This window comes from Lepidochelys kempii, chromosome 5 (genome assembly GCF_965140285.1).
Source record: "Lepidochelys kempii isolate rLepKem1 chromosome 5, rLepKem1.hap1, whole genome shotgun sequence".
Classification (NCBI taxonomy): Eukaryota; Metazoa; Chordata; order Testudines; family Cheloniidae; genus Lepidochelys; species Lepidochelys kempii.
In genome coordinates, this window is record NC_136384.1 from 72084029 (window position 1) to 72106967 (window position 22939).

The 22939-nt window shown below is 40.9% G+C and overlaps 1 protein-coding gene across 4 annotated transcripts; it reads left to right on the plus strand.

The window, feature by feature from the left end:
- The first annotated feature begins 10089 nt into the window (after positions 1–10089).
- Positions 10090–21545, plus strand: SRP19 (signal recognition particle 19). 4 transcript variants are annotated; one of them, XM_073344717.2, is made up of 6 exons: positions 10208–10681; positions 12028–12378; positions 13397–13472; positions 15043–15114; positions 19070–19181; positions 20887–21545. In XM_073344717.2, exons 2-6 carry the CDS (start codon positions 12374–12376, stop codon positions 21018–21020), a joined length of 399 nt encoding a protein of 132 aa, XP_073200818.1. In that variant the 5' UTR covers positions 10208–10681; positions 12028–12373; the 3' UTR covers positions 21021–21545. The 4 variants fall into 4 exon arrangements, with proteins under 4 accessions (XP_073200820.1, XP_073200818.1, XP_073200819.1 ...); XM_073344718.2 differs by having other exon boundaries at positions 12050–12378; XM_073344716.2 differs by lacking the exon at positions 12028–12378.
- Positions 21546–22939: the final 1394 nt, after the last annotated feature.

A 22939-nucleotide genomic window follows, 5' to 3' on the forward strand; every position in this document is an offset into this window, starting at 1 on the left:
TTCCTACTATCCACTAGGCTAGTAAGCCTGTCGAAGAAGGAAATTAGGTTGGTTTGCCATCATTCATTCTTGACAAATCCATATTGGCTATTCCTTATAACTGCTGTCCTCTAGGTGCTTATTCAATAATTTGTTCCAGTATTTTTCCAGGTTTTGAAGTTAAGCTGACTGGTCTATAGTTCCCTGGATTCTCTTTAATCCTTTCTTTAAAGATAGGTACTATGTTTCCCTTTCTCCAGTCTTATGGGACCTCCTCACCTGTCCTCTAGCAGTTCTCAAAGATCATTTATAACAGTTCTGAAATTGTTTCAGCTACTTCCTTAAGTATCATAGGATGAATTTCATCAGGCCCGGCCAACTCGAATACATCTAAATATTCTTTAACCTGTTCTTTCCCTGCATTCCTTCCCCCATGTTGTTAATATTAATTGTGTTGTGTATCAGTTCACAATTAACCTTTAGAGAACACTGATGCAAAATAGGCATTAAATACCTCCGTTTTCTTGATGTCATCAGCTATTAGCGCTCCATCCCCACTAAGTAGATGGAGAAAAGCCCATTAAGTTGTAAAATTACTTAATCAAGAAATATCATTCACAGGTAAGAAAAGCTGTCTGTTCTCCTGCAGATTTTATAAGATTCATAAAAGGAAACCTTTCTCCAGCAGAGCATATAAATGCAACAAGCATTCTTCAGCATTTATAAGTAAGGCGAAGATTTAGTCATGGGTATTTTTAGTAAAAGTCATGGACAAGTCATGGGCAATAAACAAAAATTCACGGCCCTGTGACCTGTCCATGACTTGTACTATATACCCCTAACTAAATCTTGGGTGTTCTGGGGGGCTCCAGGGGTGCAGTTACTGCTCTGCAGGGGAAGCTCTGGGGCACTCGTTGGTGCTGGGGGTGGGCTCCAGGGCACCCGCTGGGGTTGGGAGCTTCATGGTGCCAGCAGGAAGGGCGGCCAGGGACCGCCGCAGCCATGGGGCAACCTGGGATTGCCGCTGCTGCTGCTGGCAGGGGAAGGGTCCACTGGCCCAGGACCGCGGCTGCTGCTGCTGGCATGAGGGAGCCTGGGACTGCTGCCAGGGGTGGGAGGGCTCAGCCTGGGGCCGGTGCAGCTGACCCCAGGACCACCCAAGCAGCTCGGGTGGCCCTGGGGTCAGTCACAGCTGCTAGTTGCAGAAGTCACGGAGCTCCCAGAAAGTCACAGAATCTGTGACTTCCATGACAGACTCTGAGCCTTATTTATAAGTTGTGCAGAAGGGAGCCAATTTCATCCTGATATTTTTAACCACAATACAGTCTCATTAACTAAACCTCCTCCTCTGCACAATGGACATCTCTCATCAAAGAGCGGTGCTGGGGCTGGGAACCTGTCACTTGCACTCCACAAGACTGGTGGATAAAAATCAATTTAAAGCAGATTTTTTATTTACATTAAATACAGGTTTATATTTTTAAAATAAACCTATTTAAAATTAAATGTGATATTAACAACCTACATTAAGGCCTAAACATATCCATTAAAATCATTTAAATTAACTACAAAAAATGTTAAGCAGTATGTAGTTGCTGCCAAGTCCGAAGTCAAACCACTGAACTGATGGAAGTCACTGGCTAAGCGTTTGGAACTAGAGTTTGCTGAAGTGCTAAACCACCTTTTGACCAGAATAGTTTGGTCAAAGTTTTAAAAAAAATCAATGGGGAGTTGAAAAAAGTAAGAGAACTTGTTTTCCTCTTCCAATTTATGAACAAAAACTAGATGTGAGAAGAGATCTACTAGTTTTAGAATCATGAAGGATAAAGTGATCAGAAATAATCAGTTCAATTTCCTAATTACAGATTATACTTTTTGTTTAATCAGTTAATTTTAAATGCAAAATATGTTTTGATCAACTTTTTTCTTACATTTTCAGCTCATTTAAGGTAGTTCTTATTTTACTTTTATAAAATGTTGGCTTTGTGCATTTTAATTGAATTTGAAGTTCCAAATAGAGTGTGATACTAATCACAAGTAAAAAGTTAATCACCATCTAGTAAATTAGAAAATGGTGTATGATCTATTTCTTAAACAAAAAAAGTAAAAATTACGAATCTGAATAAATATAAGTTAAGCTATATAATTGCTTAAATAGCTATAGATAAAGTGTATTTTCCTGGTTAGCAAAAAGAAACACCAACTTTAGTGAAAAGGCTGTATTTCGTTGCAAATAAACATGTTTTAATGATTACCAGCCAATGTGAATCAACTTTTCTTTAGGAAAATGACTGAAGTACAAATGCAAAACAATGTAAAGCAATAATTTAAATCATTATTGCTTTAAATTGTTTTGCATTTGTACTTTATTATTGTTGCTAATTTAAATTCATTAGAATTGGCTATATAAATTGCTTTGATTTACATCAGTTCATCCTGCCACAGGAGAAAAAGATTATAAACTCTGCACACACAATCTCTTCTGCAAAAAGAACAGGAGGACTTTTGGCACCTTAGAGATTAACAAATTTATTTGAGCATAAGCTTTCTTGAGCTACAGCTTACTTCTGTTCATATTCGGTTCTGCATATACGCTCCAATGGAGCATTTAAACGCCAAAGACACTCTCCTGTTGAGTTAATAAAATCAAGTTTTCTAGCCTCTGAGACTCTTTGGTCAGAGCCAAGTGGGAAGGAAAATACATAGAATCATAGAATATCAGGGTGGGAAGGGACCTCAGGAGGTCATCTAGTCCAACCCCCTGCGCAAAGCAAGACCAATCCCCAATTTTTTCCCCAGATCCCTAAATGGCTCCCAAGGATTGAACTCATAAACTGGGGAATTTTGTTTTTATATGAAAAAAGGAAATTTACAGATAAATAATTTCAATAAATTAGTTAATTTTGTAAATTTTCATAAATAGCATATGGAAAAATCTATTAAAAGGCTGCAGTTTAAATTCTAAATTAAGTTTACATTTAAATTAAGTTAACATTTAAAATAACCATCTGACAGTATGGAAATGCAGTTAAGGTACCCAGAGCAGCCTAAATTCTTCCCCGTAGCCTGACAACTTGCACTACTTCTGTAAGATACGGTCCTGTAAATACAAGTTTATAAAAGTTTAGCAGAGTGAGATAAACTTGAATTGTACATAAGTTTCTAAATTTCACACTCACTTGTGCATATTTTCCAGACTGTTACAAAGTTCTGTGGACATAGATCCTGAGGTTTGGCCATACTGCACATGGCACAACTTGCAGGGAAGATGCAAAGATAAGAGTAAAGTGCACCTTTGCCCTCTCCCAATCCTAAACCAATTCTGTGCTTGTTTTGGTTCCCCAGCATAAATTAAAGCAGTATGAGACAAGATAAAAATAGCAGGGAATGAGAATGGAGGTGCAAGAGCCCCTATTAATTTTCAAAGGATCCGCCTTGTACTAGGTCACTGCTTTTGTAGCCAGTTAAACTAGGATTTGAAGGAGAATCCATTGGCAGTCTGGTGCAAACTGGCCACACCATACCCCAGTGATCCACTGTATACAAATTTCCACTTTATAAATTACTTCTCTATGTAAATTAGTTAAGATTTAAGCCAATCGAGCCTATTTCCAGATACTTTTAGTTCTGAAGATTGTATACCGATTCAAGGTAAATATTTGATTCTCTGTCACTGTAGGGGCCAGGACTTGCACAGTAAAACAAGCTAAGTATAATATAGCTTTTGAAAATTCTAGGGCTATTCCTAGGCTATTTATGGGGAGGAGATGTGGTACAGAGATTGATTTTAGGACTCCACTGTACTGGTGGACAGTGGAAGGTTTTCTGTTGTGTGATGATAAAGATGAGATGTGTAAACATTGTTTCCTGAATTGTAGAAGTGGGAAGGGTATGGGACAGAGCTTTGGTGTGTATGTGTAAAATAAGAGACAAGAGTTTTGTGTAACTGGCTTGTCAAGGTGGGGAGAATTGGAGGAGAGTCTGTGGAGGTGAAATAGACGCTTACTCAATTTGGGAGGCTGATGTGTATAGTGTTTTGAGTGGGACACAGTAGAAGTATATGGCTCAGTGTCCCTACTAAAGTTGTATTGCATGCAGGTGTAAGTGCTTCATGCATCTGGGTGGAGCATATGCAGGGATGCACAGGGTATCTTACCTCTTGCATTCACACACATTTTCTGTATAAGACATTTCTGTAATGCTCATCACTGAAGTACCTCAGAACTGAATGCAGTAAATTAGATCTGTATGAGATTGTCCATAGTAGCTGAAAAGCTTACATTTAGAACCCTAAAGTTCTGGACAAAATCCACTTCTGTGCAGATGGCAAGCACAAATAGTCTGCACGAGGGGTTCTCAAACTGGGGGTTGGGACCCCTTCAGGGGGTTGTGAGCTTATTACGTGGGGGGTCGTGATCTGTCAGCCCTCCACCCCAAACCCCACTTTGCATCCAGCATTTATAATGGTGTAAATATATTTAAAAGTGTTTTTAATTTCTAAGGGGGGGGTCGCATTCAGAGGCTTGCTATGTGAAAGGGGTCACCAATACAAAAGTTTGAGAACCACTGGTCTACACAATACTTAAGTCCCTATCCAAGCCCTCAAAATAGGACCAGAGAGGGACTTTTAGAACATGGACCTTGTTACCATGACACACAAGTGAAATTCACTCTGTGAAATTTATTTTGACTTTATACTACAATCTCCATAACACCAATTTGTAAGCAGTCAACATTTTACAAGCCAATTAGCAACATAGAGTAGGATGTCATTTATTGTTGCATACCTGTCTACCCCTGCATATTCTGTACTGCAGAGTTTCAGTCCTGTCACTTTACATTATTATAATGACAATACTTGCCCGCTTTTTTGACTGTATCTCCCATCTTCGGTCAATGTCCGCATTATCTTCCCCTCATTTTTTGTATAAAGTTCAAGCTTCTGCTCATTTCAAATCACTCTCGCCCAATTCGGCCTAGATCTACACGAGCATTTTTCTCCTTTACGCTCAAGATTTTCCCAAATAATCCATTTAACGACTTTGTCCACTTCCAACTTAGTCATTATTTGATGCAGCACTTGGAACAGCTTCTCAGTTAATATCTCCAGCTCCTACCTCTTTTCTTTTAGTCCCACCCACCTCCCCATTGTGTGAAGCACTGCAACTCTCAAGATCATGGGGAGTAAATGGCAAAACTTTAATGGGGCCAGGATTTCACCCAATGTATCGCTCCTATGTGATTGGTATTATATATTTTGGAGAAGCTCAGGCACCAGCCTTCCTAAAAATATTACCCCCTTTTTTAATAATGTCATTGTTCTAAATTTTATAAGCATTTAAAATGGAACAGAATTAAGAAGTCATATAGCTCACTAGAATCTTGACTACTGTATTTTTCCCCTTCCTAATGTCTTTAATAGTGACAAAACAATGCATGCCTGGCTGAGTGGGTGGCTAACTCTGTGCTGACATTGGGTACTACAAGCAAATTTTACAGAATCCTCAATTGAAATACACGCTTTATATATTGCAGTTACCACTTCATTCTTCTCAGTGCCCTGTCACTTCCACATCTAGCATTATGTAGACATGACACACAGTAATTTCATGAGTCTATACAAGTCTCTGCAACCTGCATATCCTTGGTGTAAAGACAAGGAATTAATTAGGAGTTGTGTAAGTTTGCTTAATATTCAGGCATATGTAGGTACACTATGCAAGAGCAATCACATCTTAGCTTCATATTGCTTTTAAAAAGATGCACAAGCCATCAGGTTTTGAACTTCACTGCTTAATTGTTGAGTTTCTGATGTTAGGGGCACTGGACAGTTGGAGAATGCATAGTGCTGTAGCGAGCCTGATCTAGTGTCTTCTGTGACCTACTTTTGACTCTGACTTCTGCAGGCCATAAATATGCAGAATTCAAGATATGAATAGATTACTTTTGACACTAGAACAAGTGCAGTGACTGTGGATGCCATATACTCAGTGAAGTCATTTTGTAAGAATGGTGGGAATTAAATTGACATGCTTGTATGAACGATTCACCCCAGGCACTTAGTTTCAGGAAATCCTGAACCCTGGCACCAATAAGTTAGAATGCTGCATAATAATGGAAGCCAGCTGACCTGTAGAAAAGCTGAGATGCTAGCCCTGGTGGGGTAGGTCATGTGCAGAATATAATTCAGTTTACAAGTAAACAAACTCAGTAATATTTGTTTAGAGAAAGCTGTCATTTTTATTTGTTTTCCAACTGAAATGATCATGACACATTTAATGTCTGTACCATTAATACACATACAAATTTTCATATAGGAAATACAGCTTTCAGTGATGTTTTAAAGACATGCAGAAAGACAACTCCTTAATACTCTTCATGCTGTTGTTAATATGCTATGTTAATTCCAGCATTCAAAGGAAAAAACAAGTGTGTAAACTACCAAATGCTACAGCATAAAACAGACAGCTTGACAAAAGTGTGGCTTAATTTGAAAGTGTTGGAGTACTGCAATAAACTGATCTTTTACGAAGACATCAGGTTTATTTCTTTCCTACTTGCCTTATATACATATTGAATGGGAGAAGGACAGAACAGAACCCTGCAGCCCTTACATGCCACACTCCTCACCTCTGATGAACAATGGTCCATAATTATCTACTGGGCCCTCTCAAACAAACAGGAGCTCAACCAATCCGAAATGTTTCCAAGTGCTCTCGCTAGGGACCATAATCACATCAATATCTCATGATCAGCTGTATCAAAGGCACCCGATAGATCCAACAGAATCAGTATGGACACTTTATTTTCATCTACTACTAAAAGGATGTTATCAACTAATGCGCTCTTAGTCCCATAGTTAAAGCAAAACAACAAACCGACCTATGGGAAATAAACCAAAAGATGCTAAATATTGCTAGAGCTACTTTACCACTTTCTTGATAAATCTCTCAATTTTAACACAGGCCAATAGTGGGCTGTAGCATTAAGCAATTTTTTTAAGTAGTGGTTCTTCCAAAGCCTCTCTGTGAACATCTACTTCTCCCCTCATGTAAACTCCAATTCAGAAAAGCACCTAAACGCTTGGAGTGTATGTACTTCTCAGCCACACAGCTTTTTTTCCTCTTTCATTTCACGCACATAGCTCAAACAAGTTTACTTTACAACATTTCCTAACTCCATGCACACAGAGAAATATTTAAAGATACACTATCACACTGAATTTTTTTAAAATTGCAATTTTCTACTACAGCATCACATCAATATATCCAGAGGTTTCTTAACTTTTTTTTAAGAGCTCTTCTGACATCCTGTTTGCTTAAGTCTTTAAGTCAGCTTCTTCCTAGTTGACTACATAAACTCCTACCAAATGCACAAAATAGACAAACAGTTTTGCCAACTTTTTTCTATAGTAAGCTTAGATGGGTATGTAACAATAGAAGGTACACAATTTTCAAACAAAGTCTGACTTTCACATTGATATATTTTCCAGAATCTCCTTTTCCCTTCCTTCTAAAAACAAAAAATCAAGCTTCCCCTGCGGAAGCCAACTTTTTCCTTTTCCTGCTGGTTGCTCTAGTGTATAATAGTCCAAGCATTTGAAAAAAGCTACTTTGGCCTGTGTGCAGTCAAGTGTGTTTTCTGAACATTGAGATTTTAAATTTGTATATGAGGAATAGGAATCCTTCTACTATAACATTAAAGAACCAAAATTTCCATATTCTATCAACAGTAGGGTGACCACGCGTCCTGTTTTGGCTGGCAAAGACCAAACTAGACAAATGCAGTTTTGTCAAAAAATTGGGGTGCGACCCCCCAGCAGGGCATGGAGGAATGTGCGAGAGGGGGGCTAGTGGCAATGCCAGCCATGTGCGGGAGGGAGGGCTCCGGAGAGTGGCTCAGCCAGGCCAGCCCTGCGTGGGTGGGCAGCAGGGGGACTTCAGTTCGCCCCGTGTGTCGGGGGAAGGAGGAAAGGGGACCTCTGGCCAGCTCCGGGCAGGTGGCTTGGGTTGGCCTAGCACATGGGGGAGGAAGGAGGAGTGAGAAGGTGTGGGAAGGAGGCAGGAAGGGCTGGGCTTGCATGTTGTGGGAGGGTCCTCCAGCTGGCCCCAAGTGGTGTCCCGTTCTCCCTTTGGGAAAATATGGTCACCCTAATCAACAGCCAACCCAGGTGAGGGAATTCTTCTTTCTTCTGCTTGCCTCTCAGTACAGCCCTAACAGCTCTTCAACATCTCTTACTCTAGTGGGTTTTATAAAGGCCTTTTTAATCTGTACACCACCATCCATAAGTGGAAGCTTCCGATCACAAAACATGAATTTAAAAGAAAAGTATGACTATCGTAGAACTCTACAGAATAAGATTAATATTTTATTAATATATTTAGTTTAATAATAGTTAATAATTAATATGTTTAGTTTAAAATACTTCACTATTAGTCATTTGGAGCCTGATCCAAAGCCCATTGCAATCAGTGGGTTCCTTTCCATTGACTTCACTAGGCTTTGGATCAGGCCCCCTAGCAAACAGTATCCTAGGCACCTTTTTGGTTTATATTCTGATTGGGACAACAAATTTGTAATTTAAATTACAACACTGATTCCTTCTGACTCACAATATGATGTAGTGCTGAATAATATATGCCTTACATATAGGCTTGGCACAATTTGATTTTTTAAAAATAATTTTGACAGATATCCATTTTTAAGCATTTTTTTCTATTTTTATTTATTTAAATTCACAGTTGCACAAAATTATGCGGTTTAAGCATTTTTTTAATGTTTGAAACTTTCAAGGTTACCAGAAATTGGGGGGGGTGAGGGACTTGTAAATGTTGAGATTCAAAAAGTTAAAGCTTTTATAACCGTTAAAATAAACTGTAAACATCACATCAAAATATACAAAGTATATATATATCCTTAAATCAAACTAATTTCTCAAGTAGCATTTGTTACTTTGCCTATATGTACATTTTATTGAAAGTATTTTTTCATCATTTTTATGTATGGTGAAATTGACATTTATTGATGATCTAATTCTTCCAACCCTACTTACGTATAATTGCCATACTACCCCCCACTGTTGGTTTGTCACACACATGTAGTGTTTCAGAGTAGCTGCCGTGTTAGTCTGTATTCGCAAAAAAAAAAAGAGTACTTGTGTCACCTTAGAGACTAACCAATTTATTTGAGCATAAGCTTTGGTGAGCTACAGCTCACTTCATCAGATGTTTTGTACTTATCAGGCAATTAAGTGAGAAAAACAGAAGGGGTTAGAGATCGTCTGTCTTTATAATGGGTATGGCAAATCACAGCATAAGTCATGTAAATAATTGTGTTGCAGGCCTCTTTAAATTTAATTACTGAATTGGATAATCACAACACTTCCCACACCCCCATCTCAAGAAAATCAGGGATGTGGATACAGAATTAGCACTGTCCAAGGTTTCTGTGGTTGTATCATCACCACTCTTGCAGAGACTAGCCAGGACTTTGTATCAACATTTCATGCCTTTAATAAAATAGGTAGTTTTATTATACAATAGGGTCCATCCACCTCTTTACTCCGGAATAGAACCGATTTTGCATATACTGAAGCTCTACCCTATAGGCAACTTCTGCCATACATTGCTCAACGGTGAGCAGAATTCAGATTCGAGGGGGAAACCAGTGACACTCAAACCAACTACCCCCAAACTAAGTCCTAGCCATACTAAAATGAGAAGCTGGCAACGTCATACCGTCCTCGGGTGCACTTTGATCAGCAGTAGTCCTGCCATAAATTGTTATCGCTGCTGAGCGCTGGGCCAGGACTGCCCACCCCAGGCTTTCAAAAATCATGAGTCAGCCCCCGAGGAAGGCATTAGGTTATTGGACGGGCCCTGTGACTTTCACCAAGGCTGGGCGCTCTGTATTTGCCAGCTGGGCTTTGAGCCTTTGGGTTTCACGCTTTGAAGCTTGAATCTGCAACGGCAAGGGCTGGAAAAACTACTTCAACGGAAGCGTTTGCGGTGACTGATCTGCCAGCAGGACCTGGGGCACCGCGCTTCCACCCGTGCCCGGGCAGGGGATCAGACGCTGCGTTGCCGGGGAGCCTGAGCAGCGGGCACAGCCCGGCCGCCTGCGCACAGAGCAGCGCGGACCCGCGCGACAGCGGGGTCTCAGCGCCCCTCGCGCTATGGAGGGCCGCTGGAGGACCTCTGGGCCCTGCGGCCACCCTTGCGAAGGCCTAACCGGACTCCGGCATCAAGGCCGTCCCCGGGCCGCGAAGCGCTGCGACGGTGGGGGCAGCAACTCACACGCCGCCAGCCTCCCTCCCTCCGCGGCGCGCCGCTGACCCGAAGAGCGCATGCGCACCACAAAACGCGCGCCGTGCCCCGGCAGGAAGCTGTTCGTCCAGCCTCTCGCTATCCCGATTCAAATGTCGCGAGAGTTAAAGAGCACGACCCATAGGATGCCGCGTGTACCGTCTTCTTTGAGTGACAGTTCTGTGGTCCAATAGGAATATGGCGCCGCGCGTGTGCGCGAGACTGTGTGTGGGCTCGCCTCTCGCACTCCCTGCTGGCCTGGCAAGAGCTCTGTGTTTGTGAGGAGTGAGCGGGTAGTAGCGAGTGACGGTGGGGGAGGCGGTGCTGCGCTGCGCTCCCCCCCCCCGCCCCACAACCGCCATGGCCTGGGCCGCCACCTCCCCGGCGGACAAGGAAAGGTAACGGCCCCCCGCGCGGGGCAGCCCATGTTTCCGGTACCTCAGGGGCGGCTGCGGCTCCCGGGTTGCTCGGTGGCTCTGGCCCTGTGGCCCCTGCGCCGGTGGGGTGGGAGGAGGCGCTGGGGCTCCTCTGCCCCGGTCCTTCACACGTCCTGCAGGCCTGCTCCCCGCGAGCGGGCCCTGGGCGGATCGGCGCCGCCCCCGCGCTGCTCCTGCCCCGCGCTCCCTGGCTGTGGAAGGGGGCCGGGACCCACCTGCTGAGCGAGCCGGTGACAGCTGCGTGCGGGGCTGGGCGCCGCCGCTCCTCGAAGGAGCTCTGGGAGGGGTGGCGGAAACGCGTATGGGGCTGAACAGGGGCCGCGAGTGAGCGGCGAGCTGATCTAGCGTGGAGGGGGGCAATAGATGGCAGCAAGAGGTGTTTACATTCACGCCCAGACAGCGTTGCCTTAAATGAGCAGGGCTGCGAAGTCAGGCTCTCAGAGCTAGCACAGGTTTCAGAGTGGCAGCCCTGTTAGTCTATCAGCAAAAAGGAGGAGGAGTCCTTCTGACACTTTAGAGACTAACACATTTATTATGGCATAAGCTTTCGTGAGCTAAACCCAATTTGTTAGTCTGTAAGGTGTCACAAGACCTAGCACAGGGAATCTTAAATCTGTCCCCTTGGGTGGCTACGTTATACTACAGCCTGTGGTTCAGTGGTTCTCAAACTTTTGTGCTGGTGACCCCTTTCACTTAGCAAGCCTCTGAGTGCGGCCCTCCCTTATGAATTAAAAACACTTTTTTGTATATTTAACACCATTATAAATGCTGGATGCAAAGTGGGGTTTGGGGTGCAGGCTGACAGCTCATGACCCCCCCATATAATAACCTTGCAACCCCCTGAGGGGTCCTGACCCCCAGTTTGAGAACCTATGGTCTAGTTACATGGTCACAGAAATATTTTTTCCCCAGGACTCGCCACTGCTTCATTCAGTGGGCAGAATGGGCTGTGCTCACTTGGGGAGCCACTACTCAGTATTTTGTTTTCTCCCTATTGTTTATTGTGCGGCCCTAGGCCTTATGTGCTGCACACTATTCAAACCCTACTCTGAAGACAAGAGTTATTAATTTTCTCATGGACTTTTCTATGGTGATTACCACTGCAGTGTCGGAGTGCTTCATAGAGATGAATTTTATCTTTGCAATACTCCGGTGAGGTGAGGGGGTGATGATAGTCTCATTTTACCCAGAGTGAACTGAGGCACAGAGAATAGAAGGTGAAGAGTATCCACTAATTTTAGGTGCCTAGGACCTGTTTTTTTTCAGGGTACTTAGTGTTGTATAACACTTTATATATTCAAGCACAGCTCCCACTGATATTTGTTGCAGTTGTGAGTGCTCAGCACCCAGACTCAGGTTCCAGGGTCTCAATTTGGGCACCCAGAAAATGAGGAACAAACAACTTGTGACAACCTATGAAAGGCTGGGTTTAAGTGACTTGATGAACATCATACAAGAACTCTGTGGCAGTGACATCTAATCCAGAGCAGTATTCATCTGCTTTAATCATGTGAACCATCCTATATCTACCTGCTGTGTGCTGCCTCATTTACTACATACTTTCCAATTTTGATGACAAATAATACAGAAAACAGTGTCCTTTACTACACAACCCTGATTCATTTCTAGAGGCCAGTCCATCCTGTGCACTGAATGAGGTATGGGTCCTATGGAAAAAATAGGAGTTATTGTGTATACAAAGATAATGCATATGCGCAAGGGCAACCTTGATTCAGCCATGTCCTAACTTATGAATGCTTGAGTTTTGCAACCTTAATTATGTTCTTTTATTGTCATTTGTTGTATGCAGTTGCCTAGGTTTTAAAAAAGGCAAACTGAAAAAACAAACTCCGTCATGTAGCATCACACTGATAGCCATATGGGTCATCATCAGGGTTGAAACCTTTAGATTCACTCCACGTACCTCTGCCACTGGAGTAACTGATAGAAATAGTAGGTTGTCATCCTCTGTGTAGACCAGCACTAGAGGTGGAGGGAGAACAACACATTGCCAGTAGGTTTCCCACGTATTTGCAAAGATTCTTTTCCCCATCATTCCCCATTCTCCCTCTTCTGCTCCAACTCTGGCAGTGTCATATAATGGGAAATGTCTGGCAACTTCAATATAATCATCAATGTAGAAAAGGTTAGTAAGGAATTCCTGTTTACTCTTTAATAATGCTATATTTTAGGTTTCCAAACGAAATTGGAAGACAAATTAAAACTAAGAAGGGTTTTTTTGGTTTGTTTTTTTGTTTTTTGCATAATTAGACAGTGGAGTTATCTGTTGCAAGATATCAAACCCTGGAGCTTAGCAGGATTTAGCAAAGGAATTGTTTTTTATAATAGTTTACACGGCTGCTTAAAATAGGACAAAATTGTAAAGGATATAAAAACCTCATGCTCTGGGGTTTTAGCTAGCCACTATCCTAGTATTAGGAAAAATCTCTCCCTATGGTCCATCATTGTCCACGGTGTGGTTTTTTGCATCTTCCCCTGAATTGTGTGGTACTTTCACAATCTGGCAATTGTACTAGATAAACCAATGGTCTGATCTGGTATGACAGTTTCCAAGTTTTAGAAGTGGGCATTCCTTTGTTTTTTTATGTGCTTTAGAAGATATTACAAAAAACAGTATTTTCCAGAACTTATATTACATTTTTTTTTTTTTTTTAGATTCATCTGCATCTATCCAGCATACTTAAATAACAAGAAGACAATAGCAGAAGGAAGAAGAATACCTATGGACAAAGTAATTTGTGGGTGGCATGGGAAAACTAAGTTTTGCTTCATGATAGCTTGGAGGGAGTTTGGGAAGGAACTAACAATTGTGAACAAGGCTACTTAAGCTTTTTTGAGGAGAAGGAGAGGAAAGTTGATGATTGAATTCTGTAACATATTTGAAGACTGACCATTCGTGTCAACATGTGAATTCAACATGGGAAAGGCTGCGTTCAGAACCTCTTATTTTCACATGAGCAAGGCTCAAACAGATCAGCTGGGAGAGACTGAATGCAACCTTGAAAATCTCTTGAAAATTCACTAGTACAAAATCTTCTTGCCTGTCCTTGCAGTGATGAAGGAAACAGATACTGATCACCTGGGCAAGAAGGATTTTGTAAGGCTGCCTAATGATTTGCTTGTAATTTCATTATCTAACTAGTTTAGATGTGCGTGTTTTGCACTCTTGTTTTGACTCTAGAGGCCCCCTGTAATATCAAGGATGATGGGAAATGGAAGGCATTTGAGTCACTGTCTGTAATGTACCATTTCTTGTCTGTTACTTCTGTGTCCATAACTAGTGCTTCAGGATCCAATAGGAGCCCAGCTGATAGTGGAATAGACATATAGTACATGGCTTACTGAGAAGTGCCACTGATTAAACACTGACTGCTAAAACATCCATATTTTCCATATACTTTCTTAGATGTTTTTCCTGTTATAGCAAAAAGTCAGTTGTTTTAACTTGAACTAGTAGTTAAGTCTGTTACTTGAGTGATCAGGCCCCTACATCTTTGATAACTGATGCCTGGCCTTCTGTTCCTTTCTCTTCAGTCTCTAGCTGACTCCTTGGCAAGAGATGCCTGTCACTCAGTCAATCCTCTCTTAGTTCCTCAGTCTGTAGCTGAGGGTGTACACACACACACCCTGAAGCAGCAAGTCTCTGAGCCTGGGTCTCATATACTCGGGCTTGTGCTACAGGCTAAAAATATCAGAGTAGACAATCATTCCCACTTGATCAGGAGCCCGGACTCTGAAACCCACTGAGCAGAGTGTGTCTCAGAGCCCAGGCTCCAGTCCAAGTGAGAATGTCACAAAAGCCCAACTCTGTAGGCCTGGGCTCTGAGACTCATTGCTGCAGGTTGGTGTTTGGGTTTAGGGTTTTTTTTTCCCTTCTAATTGCTTAAACCACACACAAAGAAATCTCTTACTCCTATCTCACTCCAAAGAAACCAAAATTGTTTTTCTAAAGTACTAACTCTGTCCCTACTCCTTCCTGGGTTCCTGCCCAGGCCTGTCTACAGCTAATGTTTGAGCCCAGGCTTATTTTTTCTTCTCCTTTGGTGCTTTGTTCCTTTCTTTCTAATATATTCCAGGAAATGTACATGTCCTGGTTCATAAATACCTTACATAAGTGGAAAAGCAAGCAGATCTGTTTTCCCTGATCCATCTTTGTGCCCTCCCTTTCCCTGACTACTGCTTTCCCTGAGGAATTTCAGGAGCTCATCCAATCAACACCTAATTACGATGGATTTGTTTCTCAGCAGTAGACTAATTTTTTTAAAAGGGCAATGTACTAATTTAAAACATTATTTTAATAGGCCATTGAAAATCCCACATCTACAGAAATCCAAGATGTATGTGCAGCAATTGGACTCAATGTGCTTGTAGAGGTAATGTGAAACTTTATGAATACATCTTGATAAAGACTTTTTTTTTTAAATTGAAAAAAATGTTCTGTAGAAAAACCATTGTCCTATAAACTTATCAACCAAGTCCTCTGATTTCTTTGAACATACGTTAACTTAATATTTATGGGGATGTTGGAAAAATTGGAGAGAGTACAGAAAAGAAATTTAAAAATGTGAGGGCTAGAGAAAATGCCTTACAGTGATAGACTTAAAGAGCTCAATCTGTTCAGTTTATCAAAAAGTACATGAAGAGTTTTCTTGATTAGGGTCTAAGTACCTTCATGGGGAGAAAATACAGGTACTAAAGAGCTCATTAACCTATTGGAGAAAGGCATAACAGAAAACAATGGCTGCAAGCACGGCTGTCCCTACGGGGTTGCGGGGCCCAGAACAAATCAGCCTCCCTGCTAGTCTGCTCTCTGCCTCATCCCTCCTGCCTTACCTCGTCACCTGAATATCAGGACAAATGCCGTCCCGATCGTACATTGATCGGGATGGGGGACAAAGGGCTAAATATCGGGATTTTATTGAAACATGGGCCCCCGCAAAGCCAGGGCCCTGGGCAGTCTCCCCAGTTCGCCCTACCCAAGGGACAACTCTTGCTGCAAGATGAAGCCAGACAAATTCAAATTGAAATTAGGCACAGTTTTGTTAACATTGAAGGTAATTAGCCATTGGGACTAACTAGCAAGAGATGTGATGGATTCTCCTTCTTTTGGCATCTTCACATCAAGACTGGATGCCTTTCTCACAGATATGTGTTGGCCAAATATAAGTTACTGGGCTTCATGCAGGGGTAACTGGGTGTAATTCTAGTCTGACCTCCTGTATGTCACAGGTCATAGATGTCTCTTTTGGCATTAAAGTTCTGATAGTTTAACTGTATTGGCACATAAAGTGCAGTTTGACAACAGAAAAGAGTAATTACTCCAGTACCTTAGATTAACCTAAAAGTGAATACTGTAAAACTTATATCCTCATAAAAACATTTAGGTTTTCATCAATAAGATCTTCCTTTTAATATATACATTCAAATACCCTGAAAACATCAATCAAGTCACTAGTCATAATTAAATATAAAGATTTTTTTCTGAGAAGTAAAGAACAATTCAGTTATTCTCATGAATTGCCCATTAATATAAAATGTAACCAGTAGTACCATAAAACTTGCTCATTCAGGTACAGATTTTGCCAGCACCATCTTAAATTTTCATAAATCAGATTTTTTTTCTTTAATCTGTACAATCAAAGTTGCTAGCATTATCGTAATAAAAATTGGAAATTAAGTGGACCTTGATATATTTTAAAGCATATATACCTTTATCATTATGCTTTCAGAGAACTGTCTGTATTTTTCTTATCCCTTGGGGAGACACAAATATTGACTGTTACTTTTGTAACAGGAGCAAAGCCAAATAAGAGAGAGGAAGAATCTTTACTAGGAATTACAAAGGGTTTCAGAACTTTCAAGTGAGCATCACATTTTTCAGTAGTAACAGTTTTTAAGAATTAGTGCATTAGATTGCTTTCATCAGCATCTTCAGGAAAATTTAAAACATTGGTTGTTTGAAAGGGAACTTTCAAGTACCTCTATCTTATGATGATCGCAGTAGTCACTTATAGCATACCTGAGCATCTCTGATGCTTATAGACATTCCCTGGCCTAGACCCAGTGTGCTGGATAGGAGTTATAAAAGCCCCTTAGCTACCTGGAGAAGAGTTCTTCAGCTGTGGTTGCTGCTTAAGACAGCCTATGGCTCTCACAGGTCAAGCATGGGAAGTCTGATGGAGATAGGGCTATAGCACTGTGTTGTGAAGCTGCTCAGAGGCATCCTACATGGGACTGTTGTAACTTTATCTGCCTAAATTATGCCAGGGGTGATTTCAGTGCTCGAACTACGCAGAATCTCAAGGCTTTTAAAGCCACCTTTGCCCCTGGGCTCTGAATGTGCAGCATTCAGTCTTCCCTATTGTCCTGAAGGATGTCAAAGGTTTAGATCTTTCACCTGTGTCTAGATGACACTTCCCTCAGTATTCTGTATGGATTGCTCAATTGATGCCCCCTTCATTTCTAATTTATAAACTTCTAACATAAGATTGACAAAATCTTAATCAGATTTATTAAAATGCAGTGCTGATGGAGTACTGCGATGTAATGTTTCATACTCCTCCTTTCAGATAACTTCTGTCAGGTTATGTGGCTTATCTCTGGAACTTTGGGAGCAGTGACTTGATTGGGATGTTTAAATACAAATAGGTATACAGCTAAGTTACAAATAACTTTCTTCTCATAACTGCTAGTACATTCACAACACAATCATTAAAATGTGTTTTTAAAAATTCTAAATAAAACTTACACAGAAAATAGACAAACATAAATAATTTATGGTAATGTCTTTTAAAGATAAAATCTTAACGATATTCTTCAGTAAATGTAGTAATACACATTGTCATACTTGAATTCTAAGTCCTATAAATGGTTTCCATATGTCATAGACCCAGGTTTTTTGTTGTTTTAGGGTCAGAAGGGTCCATTAGATAATCTAGTCTGACCTCCTATATGTCACAGGCCATTAAGTTTCATCATTACCCTGTATTTGAGACTAATAACTAGGGCTTGGCTAAAATACATCTTGATTTGAAGTCTCCAACAGATGGAGAATCCACCACTTCTATTTGTAGTTTGTTCCTCTGGCTAATCATCCTCACTGTGTGGGTTTTATTGTTTGTTTTGTTTTTTAAATTGTGCCTAATTTCTAATTTGAATTTGTCTGGCTTTAACTTCTAGCCATTTGTTCTTATGTCTTTCTCCACTAGATTAAGGATGTTTTTATTACTCAGTACTTTCTCCCCATGAAAGTTCTTAGATACTGTAATCAAGTCATCTTTTAATTTTTTTTTTGAGAAACTAAAATCAGACTTCTGAAAGGAGTACCGTAGTCTGGAAAGGTTGAGAACCACTGAGCTAAACAGATTAAGATTTCACAGGCATTTTCTCCAATTCTCGAATACTTTTTGTGGCTTTTTTCTTCACCCTTTCCAATTTTTCCACATCCTCTTTAAAATGTGGACATCAGAACTGACATGGTATTCCAGTATCTGTCTCACCAATGCTAAAATCCCCTTCATACTCACTTCTCCCCTCTTCATGCATCCAAGGATCACACTGGCTCTCTTTGCTACAGCATCAGACTGGGAGCTCATGTTCAGCTGTCTGTCCACTACGATTTTAATTTTTTTTCCAGTCATTGCTTTCCATGGTACAGTCCTCCATTTTGTAGGTGTGGCCTTCATTTCTTGTTCCTACATGTATAACTTTGCATTGGGCTGCATTAAAATGCCTTTTGTTCAAATGGGCCCAGGTTACCAAGTGATACAGATGGCTCTGTTTGACTGTCCTGTCTACATCATTATTCAACTCTTCACCAGTCTTTGTCATCTGTAAATTACTTTTATCAGTATGTCTTCAAACACCTCTCTGGTTTTGTGCTGTATGAATTATTTTGTGAAGAGAAATATGGGAGAGGATAACTATTCTGCTTCCTTTGAAAGAATGTTTTTTTTCCAGTGGTTTAACAGTATTCACTTCATCCTCACTAGTCCAGCCCAGACGTAGATTGCCTTTACTTCTGAAATTTTGTTCTGAAGTTTAGCATACATACCACCAGGTTAGTTGTAAAGTCCAGAGTATGATCATATTTTCCCAATAAGCATGTGTGACCGTTCACTTTCAAAGCATGTACCTAAGGTCTACATGGCTGAGACACCTCCCTCAAAAAGGTGTACGTCTGTGAGCAGTGTCCATTTGGTTATGGACATTTTAGTACATAGCAATTTTAAATACATATTTCTTTAATGTCTGATGCTTATCTTATGAAATGCCTTTCTGCCTCTTAATCTCTAGTTTAACTGTGGTGTTCTTTTTTCCACTTGCTAGAAGAACAAGTTGTACCCTAGAGAGTGGAACCGTGATGTGCAATATAGAGGCAGAGTACGAGTTCAACTCAAGCTGGAAGATGGCAACCCATGTTTACCTCAGTTTCCAACACGTGAGTGCAGTATTTGTTGAGGGGGTATGTGCAGTGAGAAAACTTGGGTAACAATTTATTTTTACCTACTTAGAAAAAGTTAGGGTCGGTTGCCATAATGTCAGGCTGTGTTTGTGTCTCCCATGCTAATGTTAGTGTGACCAGTCTGTTAAAACATTAATAGAGAACTTTGTTGTTAGGCATTTTAGTTCCTACCATTTGAAACATTTGGCCACTATAAGCCATATAAACTGGTAACTAAATGAGATTAGCCAGAGCCTGTTAGTGAGGAAGTGATTCTGTTTTAGGGCACAATCTTCAGTCCTGTTTTTCCTTAGATGGTGCTTCATTCTCATTTTAAAAATTGGGAATTGAACATTCTTTTGGGCACACTGTGTGACCACTGTCTCCAACAAAGCAGTAGTGCTACTTTAGTGTACTGTGTTGTGGTAGACGGTTTCGCTCCAAAAACAAAAAAAAAAATTCTGCTTTAAAACTACTGTATTTCACTTAGTTTTTTCTTGTGTAAACTTGTCATACCTCAGTTAAATTTCAGTGCAGTTGATAAACTGATGTAGTAATCCTGTTTGATATTGCAATTTTCTGCCTAAAATGCTCATAGGAAATCTAAAATACTAACTGGCCTAACTAAAGAAGCCTTCTTAATATTGACAGGTAAGTGAGGAATTAGTGTGCAGAAAGGATAGGGGCAAAGACTAATCTACAGAGTGGGAGAATGAAAGTGCTAGAAACGAGAGAGTGCCATTGATGGTGTGATGGCTTCATGATCTCCACTGATCAGAAGGGGAAGATAGAGCCATGGAGTCTTCTGGTGGGAGCAAATAGTTGGGTCAGCATCTTGCTCCCCTGTAGCATGTTTTGGTTGTCCATCCACTTGTCCTTTTGAGGTCCAGACTAGCCCCAGATAGTTACAATATTAGCATGCCAAGTCCATATAAACAGAAGGCAATGTGATGGCTTTTTGGAGGCTTGGTCTTCCCCTGCACTTTCACCTTTGAGGCAAGTAACTGCTATAGGGAAGTAAGGGGCGGTGGGGGCTGCGCCTCATTGTCTGTCTGTACAAGCTAGTCAGCGGTTCTCAAACTGTGGGTCACGACCCCATTTTAATGGAGTTGCCAGGGTTGGCATTAGACTTGCTGGGGCCAAAGCTCGAGCCCCTCCACCCAGGGTTGAAGCCCAAGGGCTTCAGCCCTGGGTGGTGGGGCTCAGGTTACAGGTCCTCCGGCTGTGGCTAAAGCCCTTGGGCTTCTGGTTTGGGCCCTGCCCTTTTGGCTTTGTCTTTGGCCCCCATGTGGGACGGTGAGGCTTGGGAAGGCTCAGGCTTCAGTCTCCCCTCCTGGGGTTGTGTAGTAATTTTTCTTGTCAGAAGGGGGTCACGATGCAATGAAGTTTGAGAACCCTTGGGCTAGATCATAATCTAATTGATAAAGAGCAACTCAATTCCTTGATTAGGTCCCAAATTACTGTGAGTTTTCTCTAGGCTTGCTCTGGATTCTATTAGTTCTAATGATTCCCCCAGCAAGCACTGAGTGCCTACTTCCAGAGAACACCCAGTATCCCATGGATACAGGGGGAAAAAGCAGAGCTTGGGACTTTGTATCCAACTTGACGAGGGTTCCGGGTAGGCCCGAACATTAGCTAGGGATTCTAATGTTCAAAGTGTTACAAATATTCATATAAATTAACCCTTGCCTTTTGTTTCTAGGTAAATCGGTGATGCTGTATGCAGCAGAAACAATTCCAAAGCTGAAAACAAGGACACAAAAAATGGGAGGTAGTGACCAAAATCTCCAGCCAGGAGAGGGAGGCAAAAAAGGAAAAGGAAAGAAGAAGAAGTGAGCCTGTCTCTGGCATAATTGTTACTTTATATAGTCATTCTATGGCAGATATGGATGGACGTTACTATTTGTGAATCTCAACTGAGATCTAAAAAACAAGAAAACTGGTGAAGCTGTACAGAATTGTCTTCAATTTTTTACTGAAGTGGAATGCATGTACTGTGCCTGACACTGTGTAACATTAATCACAGAACCCCCAAATCCAAAAGTAGCAGCTAGTTTTGGAAGTTACAAACAACATAGACAATTTGAGGGTGGAAACATGATTATTTTTATGGATACATGTGCATTTGTTTGGCTTTCAAAATAAACAAAGTTTATTTTATGCAGGCTGGATATTTGAAGTTGATTGCCTTAGTACAAAATGTATCTATGCTCATAAAGATAAATTTGTCTTAAGTCTAGACCTTATATATCACTGTACTAGGTAAATTTCCAATGAAATTATCATTACTCTGTACATTTCACTTTTTAATGATTCACAAATGTTAAGTCTAATAAAGGTGGAAAAAACAAATTTTGAAAACCTAGTTGTATAAAATACTTTAGTCGGAGCTTCATCACTCTTTTTTTTCCCCCAGATGACTATTTGAAGAGAAGATATTTTGTACATCTCACCCATTAAAAGCTTGTGGCTGGCTGCATTCTACTGTGGGATAGAATGTCACAGATTCTCTTATACTGCCATGTATATGAGAAAGGGCTTACTGACTTAATATTCTTTTGTCTTTAAAAAGAAAGTACCATCTATCTTTAGTCTTACAATCAGATATTGGAAACACAACTTTATTAATGTCATCATATACAAATATCTGTTTGTTTTATTTTATTAGAGGTGCGTATTGCCTTGGGGAAAAGTTCACTTCGTGCAGAAGCTTAAGCTGATCTCCTACTCCCCACAGCTGATGAATCCAAAATAAGGAAGACTCTTGGAAGGAAGGGCCTCACAGAGAGTAAAAAGTGCACTTTGTAAGTTCCAGAGGAAGGGATGGTTTGGGAGCATGAAGAGGGAGAGATTGGAGAGGAAACAGCAGAGCCTGTTCAATAAGTGATCTCATGTAGGTCTTTTTCCCCCACTTACATGTTGAGTGAACCTCCATGTTCATTAAATAATCATTCTGTTTCCGTTCAGGATAACTCTGTAAAAGTGAATATAGTGCTTGTTAACATGTGTTTACAGACACTGGAAATTGATCAGTTTTATCCATATACCTGTATGTAAGTTGTGGTGCAGGCCTTCCACCTAAGGATGATATTTTTCTCTTCCCTCCTGCATGTCTTCCCTGGCACGCATCCTTTATGTGGTAGCTGTTTAAGCAGTGTTTAAATGTATGGAGTGTTAGATTTGGCTGTGGTGGATTATAAAATCACAAGGATATGCTCACTTAATTTCAGTTCCTACCTCACTGACCTTGCAGTCCATCCCAGCCAGTGTTACTAACACTGTGAGGAATCAAAAAGCCTGGCTGTGGGGGATGACATCAGAGTTTTAATTCTTGACAGCATAAAGAGAAGGCCCACAAGAATTTCAGAGGGTGATCTTCAACTTTTATTAAAACATAGCTAATGGTTGATATACAATGTAAAACAATGTGAGTGTCTACAATTTGACTCATTATTTAGTATTGAGGGTTTTTTAAAGACTGCTTACAAAAAATACATAAAGCACTGGCCCTGAAAAGTGGCAGTTTTGTTTTATGGTAGGTTTTGACACTGGGTTTGGAAAATTGGGGAAAGTAGATGGTATATGATGCACTTGCCATACGGCCATTGCTTTTTCTGTTGTAAGTAGCTGAAATACAAATAGGTATTTAGTGTGACATCTGACTAGTATTTTTTCTATGGGGGTAAAGTGTATGCTAGGACATTCTCAGTCTATGTGAAGATATAGATAGCAACAGTGTCTTACTTAGTCTCCAT